Source organism: Carica papaya, chromosome 4 (assembly GCF_054855325.1).
Source record: "Carica papaya isolate Zhongbai chromosome 4, ASM5485532v1, whole genome shotgun sequence".
Classification (NCBI taxonomy): domain Eukaryota; kingdom Viridiplantae; phylum Streptophyta; class Magnoliopsida; order Brassicales; family Caricaceae; genus Carica; species Carica papaya.
This window is the reverse complement of record NC_142312.1, coordinates 2,518,360-2,545,758: the sequence shown is the minus strand read 5'-3', so window position 1 is coordinate 2,545,758 and position 27,399 is coordinate 2,518,360. Positions and strand designations below refer to the sequence as shown.

The following is a 27,399-nucleotide window of genomic DNA, read 5'->3' as shown; positions in this document are numbered from 1 at the left end:
CCTCATTCAATGGAGATTCGTCCAGCGGTCAATCTCCTCTCACCTCCATTCATTCCCTGTAACGAATATTTCACTGCACTCCTTATTAACGCACCCTTTTCGATCTTTTTTTTTTCCAGAGCAAAACACTCCATTATCCACCACCAATGAGAAACTTCTGCTTCCTCTTGGTGGTGATCATGGTGTTGTCCTCAACCTCTGTTTATTGCAGAGAGCTCCAATGGGCGGCAAGGAAAGAAAAAGACAGTGGAGGAACTGGGCTTGGAGAAGCATTTCTCAAACTGAGTTCTTCAGTTTTCAGTTCGTCGGCGGCAGCCATTAAAGCTCACACGAGAGCTCGGGTGTCGTGGGCGGTAGGAGGAGAGAAAAACAGGGGAAGACGTTCTTCTTCCGTTTTCAGGTTTTCCTCAATCGGAAATACGAGAAATCGGGTACTGTTAGGCCAAGAAATGCATACGTTGGCTGCAGGTCCGAGCAGGAAAGGGTCGGGTCATTAATCGGGTCATTATGGATTTGTTGATGATGATGGCGATGCAGTGAACGTAAGTTGGAATTGATGATGTGGGTTTGTTGGTTTCACACACATGTAATTTTCTGTATATGTAGAAGCTTATTCAATTTCATCAGGCTATATATATGTTTATAAAAATTAATGCAGAGAAATATTCTTTGATTTTTAATTTGAATGGTAATTTTAATATCCTAAAATCAAAAGAGCAAATTAAATTGCAACATTTTCAGGTTATTTTATTATTATTTATTCTTTTTTTTTTTGTGTGTGTATGCGGAGATCTCTAGATTATATGGCATACTAAATTAATTAACAATAACTTAGATATCTAACAAAGACCAGGGAGCTTCCATGGGAGTTTGCAGTTTGCACGGTTGAAGAGCAGAAAAGCCAGTCTCGTATATTTAATCAAATACAGACAATAAATATATACATATAAGCACGTATAGGTGTATATCGGGGTTTCGAAGCACTGCATGCATGCAGCCTGATTAAGTTTATAAGCTTAATAGGCCTTCCTCTTCTAATGCAGCAGATGGGCCTGTCTTTTTCTGATATCTGTGCATATACTCATGAAAAAAATTATAGTCTAATTTTGAAATGCTTATATATATATATATAACATATATATAGACAATCATAATACTACAACTAAAATAATTTTCAGATGATAAGCAAAGGAATATAACACCAATCCAACCAATAACCTCTTTATAGAATGAAATGTAGTAATTATTAAAGCAAGTAGTGGTTCCAATATTAAATAATAAACAATTCTATTTGAAGTTAACATAAATTATTATTTAATTAAGTTTTATATAATATTTTACCTAACTTAATCGTGCTCTAAAAGTAAAAGTAATTATGCTGGTAATTTCTAATTTTTTTAAAAAAATTAAATTCTAAAAATTAACTCCATGGCATTATTACAATAAATCTTCAAAAATTAAAGAAATGAAAAATAAATATAGAATTATTTAATTGAAATAAAAACAGATTATTTAGAGAGAAATTAAAAAAATTTAAAAAGAAAATGGGCCAATAGCCCGTTTAGGACAGATCAGGCCCATTTGAGCATTTGCACTTGTATATAAATTCACATGAAGCGGGCTCGAACCAAGTCAATGGCGCCGAAAGAGAAAGCAAGAGGCACCATGGCGAGGCAGGGGCATTCGGTGGTGACCAAACCAAGCAGGAGCGACGAGGTGTTGGACGCCGATGAACAGATCAAGATCGCAAATGAGGTTAGGGCTCACTTTGATAGCTTGGCCCCAAAACGACACACCAAACCCAATCGGAGCGAACAAGACATGGCGGATTCAGCCATGCCCCTTCTCCGCCACGACATGCCCGAGCATGACCGGTTATTGTCTCTCCAGTCTCAATCTTATGTATCTTGTTCTTCTCTCTCTATCTCATTTCTATCTTCTGATTTCTCGGCCTTTTGCGGTATTTCATGGCTGTCCAATTTCCACAATTGGTTTTCAGTTTGTGTCCGGTCATCGCGTAGTTTTGCAGGATGAATATGTAGAGACGCAGTATTACAAGGAGCTGGCCTCCGTTGATAAACAACATCACACGGTATCTTTTCCGATGTTCGGTGTTGGTTATCGCTAATTAGTCTCTTTCTTCTTCTAATTAGATCTGCGTGTTCTTTGTCTGATTGTAACAGACAGGAAGTGGATTTATAAGAATGGTGAGAGGAGGAGGTGAAGAAGAAGAAGGATATGGTGGTGTGATTCGGTTGGGGAGTGGCCATGTCGGCGAAGGCCTTGTTGAGAAACGTACTTTTAGGAGCAATCCTGCAACAAATGACTGGATATCTACTGTTGAAGATGATGATCGGGTGTTCATTTCTTCGAAGCCAAATCGAAGCGAGAGTTCTTAGAAGGTATTTTCATGTGAATATTCAATTACTATTTTCTTATGATTCTGAGATTGGTTCCTTTTTCGCTTTCGGGTGAAAATGATAGAAGAGAAGAAAATGGAGTAGTCTCTAATGAAATTATCAGTAGCTAAAATCAAGTAAAAAACTAAATGCTAAAATAGATTAACGATTTTAAAAAAACATATAGAGAACTTCATTGATAAAATTATGAATACATTAAATTAATGTGAAAAATGTATAAAACTATTCAAAATACTATTCTTTTAGAAACAAATGGAGGGAAAGGACAGTCCACACAAATCAAGAACTAATACTCGTTAACTAGAGTTCAAACAGTATTGTAGTAATTAAGGTAGAGGAAAGGTGTGGAGGTCCTCCCGAGCATAAGGCAGGCTCGCGTAAGAGACCGAGAGATGATGGACTCAAATCGCTAAGTTAACAGCGCAAGGATTATCCTCTTTGTGCATATGGATAATTTGGATATCCTAGTGTTGGTTTAGGAGCTTTTTTATCTGGGCTTCTATCTTAGTGGTAGAAGAGTCACTACGTCTAAGCTTCTGCAAGAGATGCATGAGATAAAGAGAGTTGACTCCCACAATAAGCTTACAAATTCAAGTCCTCTAGACGAGCTTGATCCCTTCGAGGACCCCATGAACCTTAGCCAACATACGGTTACTGATATCGAGATTGCTCATGAAACCAACAGCCTATTGACCATAGTTGTTTCTAATGATGCCATCGGTAGTCGCATTATTACTCTGAGCAGAACCATGACTGTTGAGTTCGTACTAATTTGCAGGAGCACGCTTGTCCACACACACATGGGAATCTAGTAGAGTTATCCTAACTAATCTGTAACAGAGTCTTATTATGAACAGCTTGGCAGTGGAGTGAATCATCTCAAAGCTGGTAGGGAACTTATTGTGATTCCCATTTTCCAAAATGATCTCGCTCCTTTTCTTCTGCAAAATCCACGTCATGGTGGGGAATCCTTCTGTTGGAAATACCATGCGTGCTCCCATTAGTTTTTTAAATCTTAACTGATCAAATCAAAAAGAAGGGAGAAAAAAGAACAAAATTCAGTGTTTCTCTGTACCTGTCTTGCCATGGGGGTGTCATGAATCCGCATGCCTTGCATTAAGTTTAGAAATTTTTTAATTTCAGTCTGTTTTGAAAAAAATATCTATAGGTTGATTAAGTTCTTATGTTATCCTACAACCAAAAAATTATATTCATCATCAGAAAAAATTAAATGTAAGGAGATTATATATGCTAAAAGAAAATTATTAGGTGGTATTATAAATGCAAATAAAATGAAGAACTTCATAACTATTATTAATATGTTAATTTTTAATTATAATTTGAAATAAACTAATTGCATTAATTGGATACTAAAGCGCTAAAATTTTATTTTTTATAACCATCTAAAGCTCCTCCTAATAACCATTCATATTTCAGTCATCCCCTTACATGAGAAAGGGTTATAGAGTCTGTTTATGTATTTAAGAGAAAATTATAAATCTACCTTGTTTGGTTTGGTTAAAGTTTGCTTTTATTTTTTTTTTTCATATAATTCAGAATTCATTATTTAATATGCTGCTATTTTACATAAAACTTCTGTTATTGTCTTCTTATTTTTAAATTTTTTCTGATATAGTTTGTTTGATCTTTTATTATTTTGCATACATTTTAAAAAATCAAACACATGCAAAGATCTTTTGAAAGTTCAATTATTTTTATCGAAAATTTTAAAAAATAAATAAATAACAGAAACTAAATTATCACAATAAGAAAAACCCAAAATTTTAAAATTACAAGAAAATTTAATAATATGTATTTTACATTATATTTAATTATCAATTAATTATTCTCAGGACTGGTAAATAGAAATATGAGAAGGTTCAAAAGAACTTATCCAACACATCACGTGTTTTGCACATGGCAATAAGTGGATGGGCTTTAGGCATGGTAATTCCTTTACCTTCACCCTCACCCATGTCTATTTCCTCCTCCCCAACTCTCTTCCACTCAAAGCACTGAAGCAATGACCCCAAAGCCCAACCCAACCATTCGAACCCCCAACACCATTCCTGGACACGCCCTCCCCCACACCCCAATAGGCACTACCTTACAATGGGCACCGCTGTTGCCATCCTCAAATCTTTCTGGTCTAAACGACGTCGGATCATTCCAAACCTTTGGGTCACGATGAATCCCCCATGCACTGACCAGTATCATCGTCCCACGTGGAATGTGGTATCCACTAATCTTACACTCGTCGGACGATTCATGAGGGACCAGGAGTGGGGATGCCGGGTACAGTCGTAAGGTCTCCGAAATTATAGCGTTGAAGTAAGTTAGATTAGGATGATCCGACTCGTTGATCAGGCGATCGACACCTACGTAAGTATCCGATTCAGTCTTCGCTTGTTGTAGCACATATGGATGGTTAAGCAAATTGGACATCGCCCACTCTAGTGTTGTTCCTGTCGTGTCCGTGCCAGCAATTAACATTATCTGCACCTGTTAAAATAAGAGTCTAAGTCAATACCTTAAAAGAAGAATAGAAACCCAATAATTGAAACAGTCAAAGGGTGGCGGGGGCGCCAAGAGCAAAGAGTTCACTAACCGAGACAAGGCTTTTGATAATCTCATCCGTGTAGTACTCCGGATTCGATTCTTGCAGAGACAGCAGATGGCTGATCATTGTATTCTCAACTCCGGCAAACCTTTTTCCTCCGATGCTCGTCGACTAAACCCAGCAAGAACGCATCTGTTTTTCTACCCAGCCGCTCCGATCTTCTCGCTATACCTTGATAATCGACTCACCGGAGCACCGGCAAGAAATCCGCCAGATTCGTCGCCCCGGCGAACTCTACAATCTCGTCTATCAGCTCCCTAAACTCGCTCATTTCTTCCACGCAACTCAAGTTTTCGCCGGAGTACCGTTTTCCGGCCAGCGTCCTAATCAGTGTGTTGAACATAAGCTCTGTAAACATGGGTCGGAGCTCCACCCGAGAGAAGAACCCGCTGCCAGACGAGGCTCGCCGCAGCATGCGCAGCAGGAACTGGTTGTCGTCGTTTCGGGTGCTTGACGATGCGTTTAGGCGAGTGGAAGAGAAGATCTCGATGGCACAGATGCGTCGGAGGTTGCGCCAGTGATCGCCGTATGGCGCGGTGATGACTGAGCTGTTGTCGTAGGCGAAGTCCTTGCCCATGATGAACCGTGGGCGGTTTGCCAAGTTTGCCAAGATGACGTCGTTTGTGGTGAAACATTCCTCGACGGCCGACGGCGAGGATTCCACGACGACGAAGCGGGAACCGAGTTGGAGAGAAAAGACTGGACCGAGTCTTTGGGAGAGAGACCAGAGGGTTCTATGGAGAAGGGATTCTCGGAGACGATGGAGGTGACCGAAAAATGAAAGAGAAAACGAGCACTTGGCGGCAGAATTTTGTTGCCGGCGATTGCGTTTTTGTTACCTTGCGTAAGAAATTGATGAAGAAGAGAAAAGTAATTAAGGTTACTAAGAGTTGAAATAGCCAGGTAACTTCCATCCTTGGTCCAGATTTAAACTGAGTTAAGGTGTAATGCCTATACAAATGAATGTCTACATTATATATATAGACACGTATATTCTTGGTTAGCTATTAGCTCTTGGGAAGAAATTAGCGAAAAAGTATTGCAATTTGAAAAAAATCTAATTTAATTGATTTGTTAGTTCTTATTATTTATTTTTTAGTTAACATCTACGAATATATCATTGAAGAGTCGTCAATTTAACTCATTTTGACGAGATACCAACAAATCTTAATTTAATTAATTTTTCAACTTTAATTATCGTAATTTATCTTCCCACTTACGTAAAATAGATGTATATATACTGTACCTATATATTTATATAGTGTTCATCAGATATTTTTAACTGATTTAATGAAGACAGAACATAAATTTTACATACGATTTTTTTTGGAAGTAATTTAAGTAAATAATGATGGCTGCTATCTTTCATTATTTTATTTTTGTACTACTTTTCTTTTTATGTTGCGTGATTAGTAAGACAAAACATCCAAAGCAACTAATAGTTACCTTCTTTAAAAAGATACCCCAAGAAAATCACATTTGGCAATACCCAACCCAAACGACTTGTTAATTTCTGAGCTTCTACTTTACTTTTCTCAAATCTTTTTGACTTAAAACTTGTTGGATCTTCTCATATCTTAGGATCTTTGTGTATAGTTCATGCTTAATCAATAAGATTATATTTGTTAGCATATCATAACTATTAATAACACAATAATCAGATGACACGTGAGGAAGTAGCAGAGGAGCTAGTAGGTGAAAACGCAATGTCTCAAATATAATATGTTGAAGGTATTCAAGTTTGGAGAAATTGTAACACCCATTAATTTTGCCATTTATTATTATTATTTTTAATTAATTTTTTGAATTTATTTTGAGTTATTTAATTTAATAAGAATAAAAATAATAATAATAATTAAATTGGGTAAAAATATTATTTAGATTTAATTGAAATTGATTTTGAAAAAAATGGGTGAAAATTAGGATTCTGATGTATTTTTGAAAAGAAAATCGAAAACCGGGGGTCAAAACGCAATTTAAAAAAATTGTGCCCCGTCAGCGCCACGTTAGTAGCCTCGTCAGCGGCCCAGTCAGCAGCCCTGGCCAACTAGGACTTGCCGCGTGGCAAAACCACGTCGACCCGGGAACGGGCCACGTGGGCGATCCGCGTGCGCGCGATCGGACGGCCCAGATGCGTCCCCGCGCGCACGGACAGCCCAGATTAAGCGTGCGCACGGACGGCCCAGATTAAGCGTGCGCACGGACGGCCGAGATACAAGCGCACGGCCGGCCCAGATACACGCGCACGGACGGCCCAGATTTAATCAAAATGGACGGCTGTGATCAAAAGATAAAAAGGTATAAATAGAACCCCCACACCTGACCACAAAAACCCTAACCGCCTGCCCTCGCCGGAGAAGACGAACCAGAAGCCGGAGGAGCCGGCCGCCGCCACCCGCCGCCGCACCGGGGAGTTTTCCGACCGCCAATCGAGGTAAATTTCATACCCCTGGCTCGTTTTTTCACGCTGAGCTCCCTTGTGGCCAAATCGAAGCCAAAATTCCGGCCAAACGGCCGAAACCCAGCGGCGTCGCCGCACCCCTCCTCGGTTTTTGCCTCCGATGAGGTCCTTCCCAGCCTCCGTTTGATACAATTTTTATATCACCGTGATCACCATTCTTTTCTCTACAGGTTGATCTGAGCCGAATCACCAAAACACGAACCTCGCCGAGAGCCGCCGCACCCGAGAGCACCGCCGCTGGTAAGCTTCGGTTTTTCGTAATTTTTTGGCCCCCGAGGGCCCTAAGGTGTTTTATCGCAGGAACCGATGCAAGTGTGGCCGAATTCGGCCGGAAACGGCCAACCTGAGGCGAATCGCCGCCGTGCCGGAATTGCGATATTGGCCGAAAGGGGCCCTGGGTCTAATTTGGATTTTTTGGGACACGTGCAGGTACTAATAGTGCGTTTCAGTTCTCCGAGAAAAATTCAGGAAAAATTAGGGACAGCCTGTAGGCGCACTGTGGAGTCGTGTTCGGACCTCGAAACAAGTAAGGACCCCTCACCCTATTTCCTATCACGGTATTAAAGTTCAATAAATGATAAAACGGTATTTCATGAATCAACAGATGTGTGAAATTGTTTAAGGTCGCTAATGGAGCCCGAGTCTGGTGTGTTTGTCGGTTAGCTGTTGTTTGGCCTATTTTACGGTTTTAAATGCAGTATGAGGTCTGATGTCTTCATTTCATAGTTTTGTGTGCATATATTACTGTTTTATTGATTATGGGTTGAATGACTGAGAACCCGATGTTGTATGTTGTCTTATTTGGCATAAATTACTGGTTTGCTTGTTTGTGTGTGAATTGATGATGCTGATTGAGGAAAAGGAGAATGAAAGGTTATGTAAATTGATAACTGTATAATGTGGTCAGCCTGACTAGATATCCTGGGAGATGGTGGACGGACCGGGTCCGTAGGGAACCCTACCGGGATTGTGGTCTCTCATACCGGACGGGGTATAGAGATCTTATGTGTTTTGGCGCCCATACCGGACGGGGTATGAGAACGGCCCGTTTCACCCTCATACCGGACGGGGTATTGATGTTTATAGTTTTGGCACCCATACCGGACGGGGTATGGGGACTGCCCTGGAATTTGATTACAAGTGTTAAGGGTTCACGGGTAGCGGGACCCCTATGGATCCCCATGGATACTAGTAGGCTGGTAAATGAAGAAAAATATGTTGTGTAATGATTGGATTGCAAATGTGTGATAAGTATTATGTTATACCGCTCATATGATTTCATGATAATGATAATGTTACTGCTTTCGTATATTGTTTTATGAATTTCACCGAGATAAGTGGATAGTAAAGAGTTTTATTATTGATAAAAGAATTTGTTGTAAATTATGCTCCCTTGGTCTTTTTGTGTTTTCTACCCACCTTTACCTCCGTGACGGTGAGATAGTGTGATGTCTTTACTGGGCTGGTGTAGTTCATTCCTTATTTAATCATTTCTGATCAGGAAGACATTGTTCCCGAGCCCATTCCGCAGGAAGACGGCGAAAGGGACGCCTGAAGACTCCGTAGTTATATTTATAGCTTTTATCTTCGAGTTTCTCTTTTAGTTAGTTTGTTTTTTTATACTTTGAGCACATTTTTGGTTTTACTGTAAGGGATGTTAATCAAATTTTTATTTCGCTTCCGCGTTTGACCTTTTTAATACATATATTTCATTTTAAAATTCCGGAGCCGTTACAGAAATCATATTCATCAATTAAACTATCGTCATCAATTTCATCATTAGTGTCTATTTTTGTCTTATTTAAAATGTCAGGATGATTAAGTAAATTGGATAATGTCCATTTTATTGTAACATTCGATGTATCAGTCCTTATTATTAGAATTACCTGTATTTATGCTTAATTTAATATATTAATTATTAAACAATATAATCCAACTGATTATTCAAATTGGAAAAGATAGGTAAATTACAATAAACAGTTATAAATTAATTATTACAAAAATCTAAGATGAGCAAAATATCTTTTCCGATATTTTGTGTTGATTATCGTTAATTATTCTCGTTCTTTTTCTAATTAGATCAGTGTGTTCTTTTTCTGATTGTAACAGACAGGAAGTGGATTTATAAGAGTGGTGAGAGGAGGTAAAGAAGAAGAAGGATATGGTGGTGTGATTCGGTTGCGGAGTGTCCATGGCGGTGCTGGCCTTGTTGAGAAACCTGCTTTTAAGAGCAATCCTGCAACACATGACTGGATCACTACTGTTGAAGATGATGATCAGGTGTTCATTTCTTCAAAGCCAAAGCGAAGCAGAGGGTTCTTAGAAGGTACTTCCATGTGAATATTCAATTAGTTAATTTCTTATTATTCTAAGATTGGTCCCTTCTTATTTTTTGGGTAGAAATGATAGAGAAGTAGAAAATGGAGTAGTTTCTAATGAAATTATTGGCAGCTAAAATCCAGTAAAGAACTAAATGCTAAAATAGATTAATCATCTTTGAAAAACTTATATAGAACTTGTTATGAACAGTTTATTACTCTAGCAACAAGTGAATCATCGTCTCAAAGTTGATAAGAGACTTACTGCGATTCCCATCTTCCACAAATCCACATCATAGTGAGGAATCTTTCAGTTGGCAATACAATACGAGCTCAATTGGTTCTTTAAATCCTAACTGATCCTTCGAAAAGAAGGAAGAAAAAAATATAAAAAAATTTAGTGTTTTCTCTGTACCTGTCTTGCCATGGGGAAAGTCGTGGATCGCATGCCTTGCATAAAGTCTTTCTATTTTTTAGAAATTTTTTAATTTCAGTCTGTTTGAAAGAAACATCTGTAGGTTGATGAAGTTATTTATTATTTTTCGTATAACAAAAAAAATGATATTCAGCATTAGAAAAATTAAATGTAAGGAGATTATATATATTATGTTTTAAAAAAATTATTAGTTATTATTGTAAATGAAAATAAGGTGGAGAACTTCATAACTATTATCAATATGTTAATTTTTAATCATCATTTGAAATATATTAATTATGTTAATTGAATATTAAAGCGCAAATAATTTTCTTTTACCGTCCAAAGCTCCTAATTACTGTTCATACTTCTTTCGTCTCCGAGCATGAGAGAGGGTTATAGAGTCTATCTATGTATTTAAGTGAAAATTATAAATCTACTTTCTTTGATTTTATGAAAATTTACATTTATTTTTTCATACAATTCAGAATTTTTTATTTAATATTCTATTATTCTACATAAAACTTTTGTTATTGTCTTGTAATTTTTTAATTTTTCCTGACATAGTTTGTTTGATCTTCATTATTTTACATACAAATATCTTTAGAAAGTTAAGTTATTCTTATCCAATTTTTTTTTTAAAAAAATTAAATAACAGAAACTGAAGTATCACAGTAAAGAAAACCCAAAATTTTAAAATTATAAGAAAATTAAATCATATGTTTTTTACATTATATTTAATTATCAATTAATTAATCTCAGGACTAGTTTATAGCAATATGAGAAGGTTCAAAAGAACTTATCCAACACATCACGTGCTTTGCACATGGCAATAAGTGGATGGGCTTTAGGCATGGTAATTCCTTTACCTTCACCCATGTCTATTTCCTCCTCCCCAGCCCTCTTCCACTCAAAGCACTGAATCAATGACCCCAAAACCAACCCAACCGTTCGAATCCCCAACGCCATTCCTGGACACGCCCTCCTACCCGCCCCAAAAGGCAATAACTTATAATGGGCATCACCTTGGCCATCCTCAAATCTTTCGGGCCTAAACGATGCCGGATCATCCCAAACTTTTGGGTCACGATGAATCCCCCATGCATTGACCAGTACCATCGTCCCACGTGGAATGTGGTACCCACCAATCTTACACTCATCGGACGATTCATGAGGGACCAGGAGTGGAGATGCCGGGTATAGTCGTAAGGTCTCCGAAATTATAGCGTTTAAGTAAGTTAGATTAAGAAGATCCGACTCGTTGATCAGGTGATCTGCGCCTACGTAAGTATCCAGTTCAGTTTTCGCTTTCTGTAACACATATGGATGGTTAAGCAAATTGGACATCGCCCACTCTATTGTTATTCCTGTCGTGTCCGTGCCAGCAACTAACATTATCTGCACCCGTTCACACGAAAGTAAAAAAGAAGTCAAAGTCAACATCTTTCATATACCCAAGAACAATAACAGAAACCCAACAATTGAAACAGTCAGAGGGTGGTACGACCCCCTCGAGCGAAAAGTTTACTGACCAAGACAAGGCCTTTGATAATCAGATCTGTGTAGTAGTCCGGACTCGATTCTTGCAGAGACAGCAAATGGCTGATCATTGTATTCTCAAACTCCGGCGAACCTTTTTTCCTTCGATGCTCGTCGATTAAACCCTGCAAGAAAGCATCTGTTTTTCTACCCAGCCGCTCCGATCTTTTCGCTATACCTTGATAATCGACCCACCGGAGGACCGGCAAGAAATCTGCCGGATTCGTCGCCCCTCCGTACTCTACGATCTCCCCTATCAGCTCCCTAAACTCCTTCGCTTCTTCAACGCAGCTCAAGTTTTCGCCGTAGTACCGTTTTCCGGCCAGCATCCTAATCACTATGTTGAACGTAAGCTCTGTAAACATGGGTCTGAGCTCCACCCGAGAGAAGAGCCCGCTGCCAGACGAGGTTCGCCGCAGCCGGCGCAGCAGGAACTGGGTCTCGTCATTTCGGGTGTTTGACGATGCGTTTAGGCGAGTCGAAGAGAAGATCTCGATGGAACAGATGCGACGGAGGTTGCGCCAGTGGTCACCGTATGGCGCGGTGATGACTGAGCTGTAGTCGTAGGCGAGGTCCTTCCCCATGATGAACTGGGGGCGGTTGGCCAAGACGACGTCGTTTGTAGTGAAACATTCCTCGACGGCCGACGGCGAGGAGACCACGAGGACGAAGCGGGAACCGAGTTGGAGGGAAAAGACTGGACCAAGTCTTTGGGAGAGAGACCAGAAGGTTCTGTGGAGAAGGGGTTCTCGGAGCAGATGGAGGTGGCCGAGAAATGGAAGAGAAAACGGCGGACTTGGCGGTAGAATTTTGTCGGCCGGCGATTGCGATCTTCTTACTTTGCGTAAGTAATTGATGAAGAAGAGAACAGTAATCAAGGTCACTAAGAGTTGAAATAGCCAGGTGACTTCCATTTTTGGTTGAGATTTAAACTGAGTTAAAGGAGTAAGGCCCTATACAAATGAGTATGTGTATTATATATGTAAGCATATAGATATATTTCTTTTCATAAAAAACTGCGAAAGAAATTTCCTTTAGCCATTAGCTCTTGAAGAAGAAGAAGATAGCAGACAAGTTAATGCAATTTGTTATTCAAAAGTATTGCAATTTGAACAAAGTCTAATTTAATTGATTTGTTATTTTTTAGTATTTATTTTGAAGTTAACATCTTATGACTATGTCAACGAAGAGAGTTTAACTCATTTTAACGAAACACCAACAAATCTTACTTCAATTAAATTGTCAAATTTTGTAATCTTAATTTATCTTTATACTTACTTATAATATACATATATACTGTAGCTATATATTTTTAACTGATTTAATGAAGACTGACGTAAATGATGTCTGCTATCTTTTGTTCTTTTATTTTTTTATACTATTTTTCTTTTTATGTAAGACAAAATGTCTACGGAACTAATAGTTATCTTAGTTAAAAAGAGGGCCCAAGAAAATCACATTTGGCAATACGACTATGAAGCATCCAAGACATATATATATATATATATGTATTTGTTTCGATATTTAATTACTTTTTAAAAAGTAATCTATTTTTCACATTATTAAATATGAAACCAAAATGTAATGTTTAAAGCTATTTATAAATAATAAAATAAATAATTTTGTTTAACTATTTTCTATTTCTTAATACACAAGAATTAGTTAGGAAATATACCAAATCTAAAAAATAATGATAATAATTTAACATGATACAATATGAAAAAGCATAATGTTTTAGTATGCTTTTACCTTTGGTTATTGTGGGCAATAATCCAACTGAACTAAGAGTCACAGTTAAAATAGACTTGAAAAATCAGATGGAAGAGAACTGCATCAGCTCCATAATTCCCCTAATTAAACCTATCTGGCGTTTTAATATTACCAATTTTGTAACATATCCTCTGAGCGATTCGAATTTCTATTATCAGTTTGTGATTAAACTAATCAAAATATAATAAATATTATATATAAAATATTAAGAAAAAAACTTATATAAAATTTTATCTGAAATTATTTTATCACATTGAGTCCTATATTATTTTAAGTTTTAGAACTTAATACAACCGTACATAACTTTTGAATTATTTTTTTTAGAAAAATAGTGAAACTAGGTTTTTGAATTTTAAAATTCTACTTATCATGAGAGGTTAAATTGAGTGTAGCTCAATTCAAAACACAAACTTCTAATCAATCAATTTGCTCTAGAATTTTATCTATAATTGGACGGGCTCTGCACATAACTTATAGCGGCTCTAACTTAGGCATTATGAGTCCTTTCCCTTCTCGCATATTAATTTCTTTTTCACTCACTCTTGAATCACTAACCCTAATACCAAGCTCACCACCCTTTGAACTAATCCTGAACCAGGACAAGTCCTCCGTTCTAACCCAAAAGTCATGACTAATTTTTGAGCTTCTAATTTATTATTTTCAAATCTCTCTAGCTTAAAACTTGTTGGGTCTTCCTATTTCTTAAGATTTCTGTGTATAGCTCATGCGTTGATCAATGAAATTGTATTTGACGGCACATCATAACCACGGATAACACAATGATCTGATGACATGTGAGGAAGCAAGAGAAGAGCTGGTGGGTTAAAATAAGTATCTCAAATATAATATTTTGAAGGTATTCAAGTTTGGAGTGAAAAATTAAAAAATAAGAAACTGAAATGTGACGGATAGATAGACTGCCCAAATCAAAACCCTAAAATAGATAGCCAAAATTTTTTCTATTTTAAAATTGGTTAGGTTGTTGTGGACAACTGGTGGTCTCGGTAGATTCTAGACACTACCTTTCTATTTTCCCTCTTTACTCTCTTGAATGTATAAATATTTCCAATGGCCTTTACACAATTCAAAAGATAAAAAATTAAAAGCATTAAAATCTCATTTACACCCGGTTGGATATTTACATGATATCAGAGCAATGCCAGTGATAAGCATTGATTTTTCTAATTTTTACACTACACTATTACTCTACTACTCAATGGCAAACCCTAATACAGATGTGTTGACACTCATAAACTCATATCAACTTGGAATGCAACTCATCACAGTCACCCTTGATGGCTCCAATTATTTGTCTTGGAGTTTGGAGTCAAGCCATGGTGATTGCATTGAGAGCCAAGGACAAGCTCGCTCTCATTGATGGCAGATGCAAGAAGCCTGAACCTGATGCATCAAAATATGAACAATGGCACAAAATAGACAGCATGGTGGTGTCCTAGATCCTAAGCTCAATGAACAAATAGCTTGCTAGCGTCTTCTTGTTCATTACATTAGCAAAAAACTTGTGGGATGACATAAAAAAAAAGGTATAGTGAAAGTAACGGGTCTTTGTTGTATTAATTAAAGCGTAAAATAAGTTCTATCACATAATCTAACATTTTTGTCAAAACCTATTATAAAAAAAACTTAAAAGGCTAAGGCCCTCACCTGCTTGCACTTGTCATGCTACAATACAACACAATGAAATCGACAACACCGACAACCTGATCCAATTTCTAATGGGTCTTAATGACTCATACGACTATGTCAGAAACAAAATTTAATCATGGAACCTTTACTTGCTGTGAACAGAGTTTATTCCATGGTAATTAGTGTTGAAAAACAAAGGGAAGTACATAATATCAACTCACCGAAGGTGCGACCGTTGCATTTTATGCCAACCTAAAAGACAATCCAAAAATTTCAAACCGAAAAAAGGAAAAAACCAGCAGAACATGCACCTACTGTAAAAACACATGGCACACGAAGGACATATGCTTCAGGCTACATGGTTACCCATAGTGGTTTGCAGAGCTCAAAGGAAAAAAGAACAAAGAAAAAGCCAATGCAATGGCAAATAATGCCCATGATGGCACCAAAACAGAAGCATCCAACACAAATTGGGGTACAGAAATAACCACACATACAACAAGAGATCAACAAGTATATGAAGAACCAAGGAGCAAACACGGCAGAATCGGCAAGATGCATGGGCTACTCTGGCCTCACTGGTAAGCAACCTAAATGCTATTTTTTACATACGTATAATGATATAAGAACTTGGGTAATAGACACAGGTGTCGCATCTCACATATATCATGATTTTAAAACACTTTCAAAACCTGTAAAACTAGAACCTACCATACCTGTCTCGCTACTATATGAAATCACAAGTCATTCAACCTACAAAGGAATCATAAAATTTTGTAATAATCTAATTTTGCAGGATGTCTTTTATATACCAAAATTCACTTGTAACCTTATTTCTCTCAGAAAGCTAACCCAAGTTTTAAATACCTACATTTTCTTTTATGTCAACCACTATTTTGTGCAAGATTTGACAACTAACAAAATATCGAGGAAAAGACAAATAATGAAGGGCTTGTACACCCTGAGTGAAGACAGATTCTAACAAAGCATGCATCAGCCACACTCAAAAAAACAACCTACAATTATGGCATAAAAGACTTGGCCACACATCCATAAAAAAATTGATTCACATTCCTAACCTAAAGTTATCAAATAGTGTAGCTTCACATGATTGTGAAATATGCCCATTGGCAAAACAACAACGTTTGTCTTTCCCTAAAAGTTCCATTAATACTAATGATATTTTTAGTTCGATACATGTTAACATTTAGAGACCATACCCCGTTAATTGTATTTTTAGAGCATTCTATTTTTTAACTATAGTTGATGATTTTTTATGAGCCACTTGGACTTATTTATTAAAAGAGAAAACAAGTATACCAAATATCTTAAAATGTTTTTGCAATTTAATACAAAACCAATTTCAGAAAACAATCAAAACAGTTTAAAGACAAATAATGACATTAAATTTATAAACATCTCATGCAAAAATGTTTTTCAAGAAAAGAGAATCATGCATAAGAAAACATGTACATACACACCACAACATAATGGTGTGGTGGAAAGGAAACACAAATACCTACAGCAAGTTGCTAGGGTGTTGATGTTCGAATCAAAATTACCAAAAAGGTTTTGGGGCGAAGCCATACTCACAGTCACACACATAATAAACGATTTGCCAAACTCTGTTTTAAAGTGAAAAAATTCTTATAAATCTCTACAAAAAACAGCCAAATTATTCAAACCTGAAAGTTTTCAGTTGCTTATGTTTTGCTACAAAAGTTAACTGCCAAAAGGACAAGTTTGAACCCAGGGCTTTAAAATGTGTTTCTTAAGGTATGCACCCAATGCCAAGACCTACAAATTATATGATATAATAAAGAGAAAAATAGTTTTTTCAAAGGATGTCATATTTCATGAGCATGTTCACCCATACCAAACACAAAATCCTAAACTAGATTATCATGACATATCACTGCCAATACCAAGCATTGACACAACCACCATACTTGAAAACTAGTTACAAAGCAGAGAGGAAATTTCCTTACCAGACATCATCCCCCAAGAACCTGAAACGAGGAGGAACACCAGGGTGAGAAGCAGGCTTGCTTGGATGGAAGACTTTGTTGCCCATATCACCGAACAACCTGTGCCCGAACCACTATTCCTCATGTCCACCTCACCTGCATACAATCATGACTCTGTTAATTTCATTGCACAAGTGTCTATTACAAAAAAACCAATGTCATACAGGGATGCTAAAGAAGACAGCAAGTGGATTGAGGTCATGCAAGCCGAGCTGTCCGCACCAGAAGACAATAACACTTGGGAACTAACAACACTATCAAAAGGGAATAAAGTAATTGACTCAAAATAGGTGTATAGAATAAAATACAATGCTGATGAATCAGTTGACAAATACAAAGCAAAGCTCTTTGCTAAGGGTTACAATCAAGAATTTGGCATAGGCTATCATGACAGCTTCTCACCGGTGGCCAAGATGATCATGGTTCGACTACTTATAGCCATGACAGCTGCAAGTCACTGGCCAGTGTATCAGTTAGACATCAATAATGCATACCTACATGAGTTTGTGGAAGATGAGCTATACCTAAAATCCCCAGAGGGCTATACTCCAAGGCCAGTGAATGGCAAGTCTACCGTTTAACCAAGAGCCTGTACGACCTGAAACAAGCATGTCGCCAATGGAACAAGGAGCTTACTTTAAAGCTCCAATCCATCGGCTTCACCAAGTCAGAAGCCGACCACTGTCTATTCACAACAGGAACAAAAGAAAACTATATTGTAGTTGTAGTATAGCTCCTTGACTTACTTGTTACGGGTCTTGATAACAAAGAGATTTGTAAAGTCAAAAGCGCCCTAAATGAAGCCTTCATGGTCAAGGATCTCGGACAAGCAAGATACTTCTTTGGAGTAGAGATAGCCAGGTCGAAAAAAGGGATCTACATCAACCAAAGGAAATATGTTAAAAATATTTTACAAGATACAAGGATGGAAGACGCAAAAGGAAGACACTTTCTTTTGCCTTCCGGACTAAAACTAAATGTAGAAAAATGAGAAATCTTACAAGATCCGGAGAGATACAGACGTCTAATTGATCGTTTGCTTTACCTCAACTTTACCAAACCCAACAAAACATACTCCACCCAACATCTCAGGCAGTTCATGCAATAGCTCAGACGGCCGCATCTCGACGTTGCACTACATGTTGTCAGGTACCTAAAACAATATTCGGAACAAGGTATCTTCTTCCCGAAAAGGAATGACCTCAAAGTCCAAGCCTTTTATGACTCGGACTGGGCATCGTGTCCGATGACCTGCAAATCCCTCACGGGCTTCTGCATTTTCCTCGAGCTAGCGCTAATCTCCTGAAAAACAAATAAACGAACTACGGTGAGCAAGTCTTTTGTAGAAGTTGAGTACAAAAATATGTCATTCACAGTGTGTAAAGTTCAGTAGATAACTTACCTCATTTGAGATTTTCGAATAGTACATCATTTACCCGTAATATTGAACTGCAATAACAAAGTCGCCGAGCACATCGTAGCAAACCCGGTCTTTCACGAATGAACAAAGCACCTCGACATTAATTGTCATATAGTTCGCAACCAGGTACAAAAATGTTTCGTCAAAACAAAGCACGTCACCTCGAGAGAACAGTTCGCCGATTTGCTCACAAAACCTTTAGGGATCTCAGCACATCACCGACTTCTGTTCAAGATTAAGCATTTACAACAAGAAAACACAAAGAGTTAAAGAAATGATGCAGAGCTCGAAGAGTTGAAAGTAATCGGACTTCATCTTGAGGAGCGGGTGAAAAATTATGAGTGAAAAACAAGAAATCGAAAGGTGACGGACAGGTGGACCACCCAGATCAAAATCCTAAAATGGAGGGTCAAGATTTTTTTTATTTTAAAATTGGTTAGGCTGTTGTGGACAGCTGATAGTCTCGTTAGATTCCAGAGACCACATTTTCATTTTCCCTCTTTACTCTCCGGCATGTATAAATATTCCCAATGGCCTTTACAAAATTCACAAGACAAAAAATTAAAAACATTAAAATCTCATTTACACCCGGTTGGGTTTTTACACGGATTCATCAATTAGACAATCTTCGCCAACTGCATTATTAATCTCTATTCTCGCCTTATTCAAAATGTCAGAATGATTAAGTAAATTGGATAATGTCCACTCAATTGTAACCACAGATGAATCAATCCCTACTATTAGAATTACCTGTAATTTACACTTTATATAATATATTAATTTTTAAACAATATAATCCAACTGATTATTCAAAAAAATTCATGTTATGTGAGATAGCTAAATTACGATAAACAAAATTAAATTTGATTATCATAAAATCTTAGGTGAGCAAAATATTTTAATATATTTATACATTAGTATATATGGCCCCACCAGACAAACTCTATGGATTAAATAGAATGCCTACTATGTCTTTTTACTGAAATAAATTAATTGAAACTAGCAAGTATAAAGTTTTGTACATTAAAATTTTCAATTTAATACTAGGCCAACTCTGTAGATTCATGTGTTCTAATAAAGTTAATTAATGTCAATTAGCAAAGTAGACAAATTTTAGACATTAGATTCGCGGTAAGTCGGGTATATTTGGTGCAAGAGAAAACGAAAGGACTAACCATTATGAGACCTTTGATAATTTGATCGTTGTAGTTTTCTGGTTCTGACTGTTGAAGAGACAGCTAGTGGTTGATCATGGAGTTTCCTTCTTCATTTCTTCTATTTTCATCAGTCAAACCTTGCAAGAATCGATCCATTCTTTCCCAGTATTCTTCACATTTTTCTCGTAGTTATGACCGAGCAATGCGACGCACCGGCAAGCTCAAGCGCCGCCGATATAACCTCCTTAAACTCATTGGCTTCTTTCTCATTGCTCGCACCTTCGCCGCAATACCTCTTCCCTGCAACCATTCTCATCATATTATTGAGAGTCAAGTCCGAAAAAAGAGACTTCAGCTCCACCTTCGTGAAACCCGGGCGCGAGTCACGGGCGAGTCGGCAGAGGAGCCGCCTAACCTCGTCTTTTCGAATGGACAAAAACATGTTTAGACGGTTAGAGGTGAAGATCTCGATAGCACCGATTTTGCGCAAGTTGCGCCAATGGCTGCCGTAAGGTGATGACACCATGGTGGTGTAGTTGTAGCCAATGTGCTTGCCAACGAGCAAAGGTGGGCGATTGGCGAGACAGACGTCGTTCGTGGTGAAACACTCCTCCGCGATTGATGGCGAGGAGACTATAAAGACGAGGCGGGAGCCGAAGCGGAGGGAGAAGATGGGGCCGTAGGTTTGGGAGAGTTTATGGAAGGTGCGGTGGATGGGTGGCTTCAGGAGGTGGAGATGGCCAACGAAGGGAAGCCATGGCGGGCTTGGAGGAAGCTTTTGGTTGGATCTAAAACCTGAAAATTGGAGAAGGAGGCGAAGAATTGGAAGGAGAACGATTAAAGTTAGAGAAGACTAGAGTGTAGCTGTGCTTTCCATGGCAGGTCGGATCTGCGACTGCGATGCAGAGAAGATGTTCGATAAAAGGTTTATATGAAGGGCTTGAACATGGATAACGAGCCCGCATATTTGACCCGAAAATTTTCCACAAAAGCATGTGCTGCATGCCGATACTAGTGAGTTTTTTATGATAATAGAAAGACATGTGCTGCATCTGTCCCTATATTTAATGTAGTTATATTTAATTATTATTATTTTCTTTAAATTATTATTTTTATAATTAAAATAAAATATCGTATAGGATCTATAATCAAATTAAAAGCACGCATGTGCCTTTTTGCATTACACTAAAGTCGGTTTGTGAATAGAGTAGGAGCAACTTGACTTCATTTCCAAATCATACTTCACCAAATCACATTGTGTCCTTCTTAATTTATTCATTACATATACGTAATATACAATCTAACACATTATACAATATGTATTACATATAAATGCATACATCTAACTATTGTACATTATGCAATTTATATAAATACACGAATGTAATATTAAAAAATTAATTCAAAGTAAATAAATTAATCTAACATATGTTAGATTAATTATGAAAAGAGTTAATATTTTTTATAACATAACCTGATGTAGTGAGATTTACAACATAAGACGAATCATATGTTTTTTTGACTATAACTTGGTACATTTCATTAGTTAAATTGCATGTATATATTAATAAAAGTGCATTTAATAATAATTAAATTAGTAAAAATAATAATTATTTAAATAAATAAATAAAACTTTTTTAAGAAATCATTACCATATTCTTATAACGAGAATCCATTCTTCAATTTAACAAGTGTTCTTTTCTCTCTTAAATACAGGCTTGATATTTTTTTTTTAATTTTCAATTATCAAGTTGGTTGCCTTCTTTAGGTATGAAAGACTAAAATAATTTTTTATGAGAAGTAAAATATATTATGGATGATGGAAATTTATAAAATCAAAAATTGGCCAACAAAATTCATGGGAAAGCTTATATTTAAAAGTAGACTAAGTGATTTTTCCGTTTTGTATAATACTAAGTAAGGTCAAAGTAGAATATGTCTAAACTTAGTTTATGTAAATCAAAAGACTATAACAAATTGAAGCACACCCATAAGTCATTAGCTTATAAGTAGGAGAAAAACAGTTATACTACCTTTTAATTTTAAATAGAATTTGATATTTATTTAAAATTTCATACAAAATCTTACATTGTATTGGATTCTCAATTTTATTACAATTTTATATAATTTTTAATTTTTTTAAAAAAATAATAAAACTAATTATTTAAAATTTCAAATTCTACTCATTGTGAGCTTCTGGATCAAGTTTATTCCGATGCAAATCACGTGAATTTATAACTAATCAGCATACTTTAGAACTTTATCCATGATTGGACGAGCTCTGCACATGGCTTCTAGCGGCTCTAATTTGGACATTGTGATTCCTTTCCCTTCTCGCATATCAATCTCTTTTTCACTCACTCTCTCCCATTCAAAACATTGAATCAAGGATCCTAGTACCAAGCTTACCAATCTTTGAGCTAATCCTGCACCGGGACAAGTCCTTCGCCCTAACCCAAATGGCATGATCAATTTAAGAGCTTCTTCTTTATTTTTTTCAAACCTCTCTGGCTTAAAACTTGTTGGATCTTTCCATATCTCAGAATCTCTGTGTATAGTCCATGCATTGATCAATAAAATTGTATCTGATGGCATATTATAACCATGAATAACACACTGGTCAGATGACATATGAGGAAGCAAGAGAGGAGCTGCCGGATACAAACGAAATGTCTCAAATATAATATTTTGAAGGTATTCAAGTTTGGGGAGATCAAATTCATCAATTAAACGATTTTCACCAATTTTAACATTAATCTCTGCTCTTGCCTTATTCAAAATGTCAGGATGATTAAATAAATTAGACAGTGCCCACTCTATTGTAACCATCGATGTATCAGTTCCTGCTACTAGTATTACCTGCAATTTATACTTAATATATTAATTATTAAATATTATAAATCAACTTATTATTAAGACATTAAAATTATCTTTTAAGAGTATATCAATTAATACATTTTTATAAAAATTATATTTTAGTAACACAAAGTTTCTTCTTCTCAAATACCGTATATTTTAGTGACATGACAAAATAGTATTTAATAATTAAGAAACGTCAAACGATTAAGTATTAATTTTTTAATGTTGTTTTTGAAAAATAGGTTTCTAGAAATAACTTACGGAATAAGCTTCAGTTTAATAGAGTTCGTTCATGGTATATTTGCTAGAAGAGAAAAAGGAAAGGACTAACCATTATGAGGCCTTTGATAATTTGATCGTTGTAGTATTCGGGTTCTGACTGTTGACGAGAGAGCAAGTGGTCGATCATGGAGTTTCCTTCTTCTTCATTTCTTCTCTTCTCATCAATCAAACCTTGCAAGAATCCATCCATTCTTTTCGCAGTATTCTTCACCTTTTTCTCGTAATTGTGACCAATCCATTTCAGCACTGGCAAGAAATCGCCTGGATGCGACGCACCGGCAAGCTCATGCACCACCGATATAAGCTCCTTAAACTCATTGGCTTCTTTCCCGTTGCTCACTCCATCGCCGCAATACCTCTTCCCTGCAACCATTCTCATCATATTATTAAGAGTCAAGTCCGAGATCAGAGGCTTCAATTCCACTTTTATGAATCCCCGGCGCGAGTCACGGGCGAGTCTGCAGATGAGCCGCCTGACCTCGTCCTTTCGAATAGAGGAGAACATGTTGATACGGTTAGAGGAGAAGATCTCGATAGCGCCGATTTTGCGTAAGTTGCGCCAATGGCTGCCGTAAGGTGACGTGGCCATGGTGGTATAGTTGTAGCTAATATGCTTGCCGACGAGCAAACGTGGGCGGTTGGCGAGAACGACGTCATTCGTAGTGAAACACTCCTCCGCGATTGACGGCGAGGAGACTACAAAGACGAGGCGAGAGCCGAAGCGGAGGGAGAAGATGGGGCCGTAGGTTTGAGAGAGTTTATGGAAGGTGCGGTGGATGGGTGGCTTCAGGAGGTGGAGATGGCCGACGAAGGGAAGCCGTGGCGGGCTTGGAGGAAGCTTCTGGTTGGATCTGAAACCTGAAAATTGGATAAGGAGCCGGATAATTGGAAGGAGAAAGATTAGAGTTAGAGAGGCGTAGAGTGCAGCTGTGCTTTCCATGGCAGGTCTGACTGATCTGCGACTGTGATGCAGACAAGATATTTACATAATTATGCCCATAACGTACCTCAGTGGGCTTTTAATATAGTTGTTTTGTTTTGTTATTTAAAAAAAAAAATTATTATTTTATAATTAAAATAAGATTATCTTATTGCTATCCATTTTCTGGCATAATGGTATCCACACATAAACTAAAATAAAATGCTCGTGAATCACATGCGTCTATAATTAAATTAAATGAATTAAAAAAAAAAAGCTAAAACAATTTCCAACACACTTAGAAGCGCTTGCCTTACCAGTGAGGGGCCAAAAAAAAGCTATACTTCCTTATTCCTTCACCATTTTAAGAAAAAAATATTACATTATAATACATTTCTTTTGTCATTTTTTAACAAAATATATTTAATTCATGCACAACTTATAATTTACAATTTCACATCAAACTTATATTATCTTAAGTTCTATAATTTAATAAAATTCAACATAATTTCTGAATTTTTTTTTTTGAAAATTAATTAACCAACTTGCTCTAGAACTTTATTCATGATTGGACGAACTCTGCACATGACTTCTAGCGGCTCTAATTTGGGCATGGTGATTCCTTTCCCTTCTTGCATGTCAATCTCTTTTTCACTCACTCTCTCCCATTCAAAACATTGAATCAACGATCCCAATACCAAGGTTATCATCCTTTGAGCCAATCCTGCGCCCGGACAAGTCCTTCGCCCTAACCCAAATGGCATGATCAATTTATGAGCTTCTCCTTTATTTTTCTCAAATCTCTCTGGTTTGAAACTTGTTGCATCTTCCCATATCTTAGGATCTCTGTGTATGGCCCATGCATTGATCAATAAAATTGTATCTGGCGGCATATCATAACCATGAATAACACAATGATCAGATGACATGTGAGGAAGTAGAAGAGGAGCTGCTGGGTACAAGCGAAGTGTCTCAAATATAATATTTTGAAGGTATTCAAGTTTGGAGAGATCAAATTCATCAATTAGACGATCTTCACCAACTTTATCATTAACCTCTATTTTTGCCTTATTCAAAATGTTAGGATGATTAAGTAAATTGGACAATGCCCACTCTATTGTAACCATCGACGTATCAGTTCCAGCTGCTAGTATTATCTGCAATTTATACTTAACTTATTAGTTATTTAATATAGTAATTCAACTTATTACTCAAAACATACGAATTACGAGACATGATTAAATTACGATAAAAAAAATTAAAATAATAATAATAAAAATCTAAAGAAAAAGTATTCTAATCTATTTATATATTGGCATAGCCCCATGAGGCAAACAATGTGGATTAAATAGAAGTCTGCTATGTCTTCTTACTAAAATTAATTTAATTTAAACTAGCACAGTAAATAAGTTTTAAACATTAGGCTTTTCAATAATATAATATTAGGCAAACTCTGTGGATTTATGTGTCTTAATGAAGTTATAATTTAAGTACAACTAGCAAAATAGACAAGATTTGAACATTAGGTTTGTTAATTTGATATCACTACATGGAAATTGACATCTTCTTTTTGCCAGTTTGATTCCTCTGGTGTGTATAAAGTTGAAACAATTATCACCTAAAAGTAAACTCATATAAACGAATTCAAATCATTATTTACAATAAAAGAATGCTTGGTTGGTTTGTCTTGTTGCTTTTTTTGAAGTTGACAGAAACAGAGGAAGAAAAAGATGCAGAACGTAAACTTTTCTTCTGATAAAAGCTATTAATTTTGATGAGCAACAGTACATATAAATGGCAAAACATAGAGGATAAAAACGTGGTCCTAGGATAAGGCTACAAACCAGGAACCATATTCTCAACAATCTAAAGACTAGGTCTGCTTTTTGACTGAGTCCAACAAGGAGAGAAAAAAATCACGTGCAGTTCAAAAATACTTTTTTAACATGTCTAATCTTTTGGGTCAATGTTTAAAAGTTTTTTGACAATATGTTTAAATTTTTGAAAGCATTTTGTAAACAGTAAGAATCTGTAAGTTATTAAATAAGATAAGTAAAGAATGATCATGCTAAGTCGGGTACATTAGCTGCAAGAGAAAAGGAAAGGACTAACCATTGCGAGGCCTTTGATAATTTGGTCGTTGTAGTATTCGGGTTCTGACTGTTGAAGAGAGAGCAAATGGTCGATCATGGAGTTTCCTTCTTCGTTTCTTCTCTTCTCATCAATCAGACCTTGCAAGAATCCATCCATTCTTTTCGCAGTATTCTTCACCTTTTTCTCGTAATTATGGCCAATCCATTTCAGCACAGGCAAGAAATCGCCTGGATGCGATGCACCGGCAAGCTGAAGCACCGCCGATATAAGCTCCTTAAACTCATTGGCTTCTTTCTCATTGCTCACTCCATCGCCGCAATACCTCTTCCCTGCAACCATTCTCATCATATTATTGAGAGTCAAGTCCGAGAAAAGAGGCTTCAACTTCACTTTCACGAAACCCCGGCGCGAGTCACGGGCGAGTCGGCAGATGAGCCGCCTGACCTCGTCCTTTCGAATAGACGAAAACATGTTGAGACGGTTAGAGGAGAAGATCTCGATAGCGCCGATTTTGCGTAAGTTGCGCCAATGGCTGCCGTAAGGTGATGACGCCATGGTGGTGTAGTTGTAGCCAATGTGCTTCCCGACGAGTAAACGTGGGCGGTTGGCGAGAACGACGTCGTTCGTAGTGAAACACTCCTCCGCGATTGACGGCGATGAGACTACAAAAACGAGGCGAGAGCCGAAGCGGAGGGAGAAGATCGGGCCGTAGGTTTGGGAGAGTTTGTGGAAGTTGCGGTGGATAGGTGGCTTCAGGAGGTGGAGATGGCCGACGAAGGGAAGCCGTGGCGGGCTTGGAGGAAACTTTTGGTTGGATCTGAAACCTGAAAATTGGAGAAGGAACCGGAGAATTGGAAGGAGGAGGATGAGAGTTAGTGAGGAGTAGAGTGCAGCGGTGATTTCCATTGCATGTCTGATTTCCAACGCCGATGCAGACAAGGTGTTCGATAAAAGGTTTATATGAAGCGCTTGATTATGTGCTGCATACCGGGAATAATGAGTCTATCACAATTAACGGAAAATAAATATAAATCTGCAAATAAATATATAATCATTACCCCAAAAAGCGTGATTAAAATTATAAATCTGTAGACAAATTCACGACTGTCCAATTGTGAAGTAGACACGACCAGATGTGTCACTGTGTGGTCTTCAACTGCGAGGCATGATAAGAACAAAAAAATTTGCGTCATTGCGCACGCAAGCCCATGTCTTAGTTGTGTTGTTATCATTTATGTGGATTTCGCACCTGGATGATTCGTAAGCTGCCAAATCACTGAGAAGATAAAGCAGTGGATGTTCGAGTTGCGTTTCCTTTTTTTTTTTTTTCTTCTTTGAAATTTCTTTTTTCCAATTTAAAACAAAGGAGTAATCTTATCCTTCAGTGTTGAATTGTAACATCTTGAGATTTATATGAAAAATATGTAGTCATATTTTCACTTTTAAGAGTT

At 37.2% G+C, this 27,399-nt stretch overlaps 4 protein-coding genes, 1 long non-coding RNA gene and 2 pseudogenes across 19 annotated transcripts; 1 reads left to right on the top strand and 6 right to left on the bottom strand.

The window, feature by feature from the left end:
- The first annotated feature begins 1,620 nt into the window (after positions 1 to 1,620).
- Positions 1,621 to 24,909, top strand: MEE59 (maternal effect embryo arrest 59). 10 transcript variants are annotated; one of them, XR_015818256.1, is made up of 6 exons: positions 1,621 to 1,902; positions 2,000 to 2,092; positions 2,184 to 2,402; positions 6,702 to 6,771; positions 9,611 to 9,827; positions 10,031 to 12,933. XR_015818256.1 is itself a non-coding variant. In XM_022052373.2 (4 exons), exons 1-3 carry the CDS (start codon positions 1,636 to 1,638, stop codon positions 2,397 to 2,399), a joined length of 576 nt encoding a protein of 191 aa, XP_021908065.2. In that variant the 5' UTR covers positions 1,621 to 1,635; the 3' UTR covers positions 2,400 to 2,402; positions 9,611 to 9,942. The 10 variants fall into 10 exon arrangements, 4 of the variants coding, with proteins under 4 accessions (XP_021908065.2, XP_088073449.1, XP_021908066.2 ...); XR_015818259.1 differs by lacking the exons at positions 6,702 to 6,771; positions 10,031 to 12,933 and adding an exon at positions 24,777 to 24,909; XR_015818258.1 differs by lacking the exons at positions 6,702 to 6,771; positions 10,031 to 12,933 and adding an exon at positions 22,419 to 22,652.
- LOC110822449 (cytochrome P450 81Q32 pseudogene) lies at positions 4,187 to 5,872 on the bottom strand (annotated as a pseudogene).
- LOC110822468 (cytochrome P450 81Q32-like) lies at positions 10,909 to 12,687 on the bottom strand. Its single transcript, XM_022052599.2, has 2 exons — positions 11,767 to 12,687; positions 10,909 to 11,632 (listed from the first exon to the last, which is right to left on the bottom strand). Exons 1-2 carry the CDS (start codon positions 12,685 to 12,687, stop codon positions 11,024 to 11,026), a joined length of 1,530 nt encoding a protein of 509 aa, XP_021908291.1. The 3' UTR covers positions 10,909 to 11,023.
- LOC148266192 (cytochrome P450 81E8-like) lies at positions 13,446 to 21,470 on the bottom strand (annotated as a pseudogene).
- On the bottom strand, positions 14,540 to 19,954 carry LOC148266193 (uncharacterized). 5 transcript variants are annotated; one of them, XR_015818266.1, is made up of 8 exons: positions 19,813 to 19,954; positions 18,620 to 18,862; positions 18,219 to 18,519; positions 17,964 to 18,093; positions 17,742 to 17,860; positions 17,179 to 17,313; positions 15,412 to 15,442; positions 14,540 to 14,944 (listed from the first exon to the last, which is right to left on the bottom strand). It is a non-coding gene; the product is annotated as an uncharacterized LOC148266193 (long non-coding RNA). The 5 variants fall into 5 exon arrangements; XR_015818265.1 differs by having other exon boundaries at positions 17,742 to 17,852; XR_015818267.1 differs by having other exon boundaries at positions 17,742 to 17,815.
- LOC110822377 (cytochrome P450 81Q32-like) lies at positions 21,955 to 23,944 on the bottom strand. Its single transcript, XM_022052483.2, has 2 exons — positions 22,985 to 23,944; positions 21,955 to 22,653 (listed from the first exon to the last, which is right to left on the bottom strand). Exons 1-2 carry the CDS (start codon positions 23,873 to 23,875, stop codon positions 22,033 to 22,035), a joined length of 1,512 nt encoding a protein of 503 aa, XP_021908175.1. The 5' UTR covers positions 23,876 to 23,944; the 3' UTR covers positions 21,955 to 22,032.
- LOC110822446 (cytochrome P450 81D11-like) lies at positions 24,190 to 27,313 on the bottom strand. 2 transcript variants are annotated; one of them, XM_088217322.1, is made up of 3 exons: positions 27,007 to 27,313; positions 25,967 to 26,928; positions 24,190 to 25,011 (listed from the first exon to the last, which is right to left on the bottom strand). In XM_088217322.1, the coding sequence occupies exons 2-3, from the start codon at positions 26,852 to 26,854 to the stop codon at positions 24,391 to 24,393; spliced, it is 1,509 nt and encodes a 502-aa protein (XP_088073448.1). In that variant the 5' UTR covers positions 26,855 to 26,928; positions 27,007 to 27,313; the 3' UTR covers positions 24,190 to 24,390. The 2 variants fall into 2 exon arrangements, with proteins under 2 accessions (XP_088073448.1, XP_088073447.1); XM_088217321.1 differs by having other exon boundaries at positions 25,967 to 27,313.
- Positions 27,314 to 27,399: the final 86 nt, after the last annotated feature.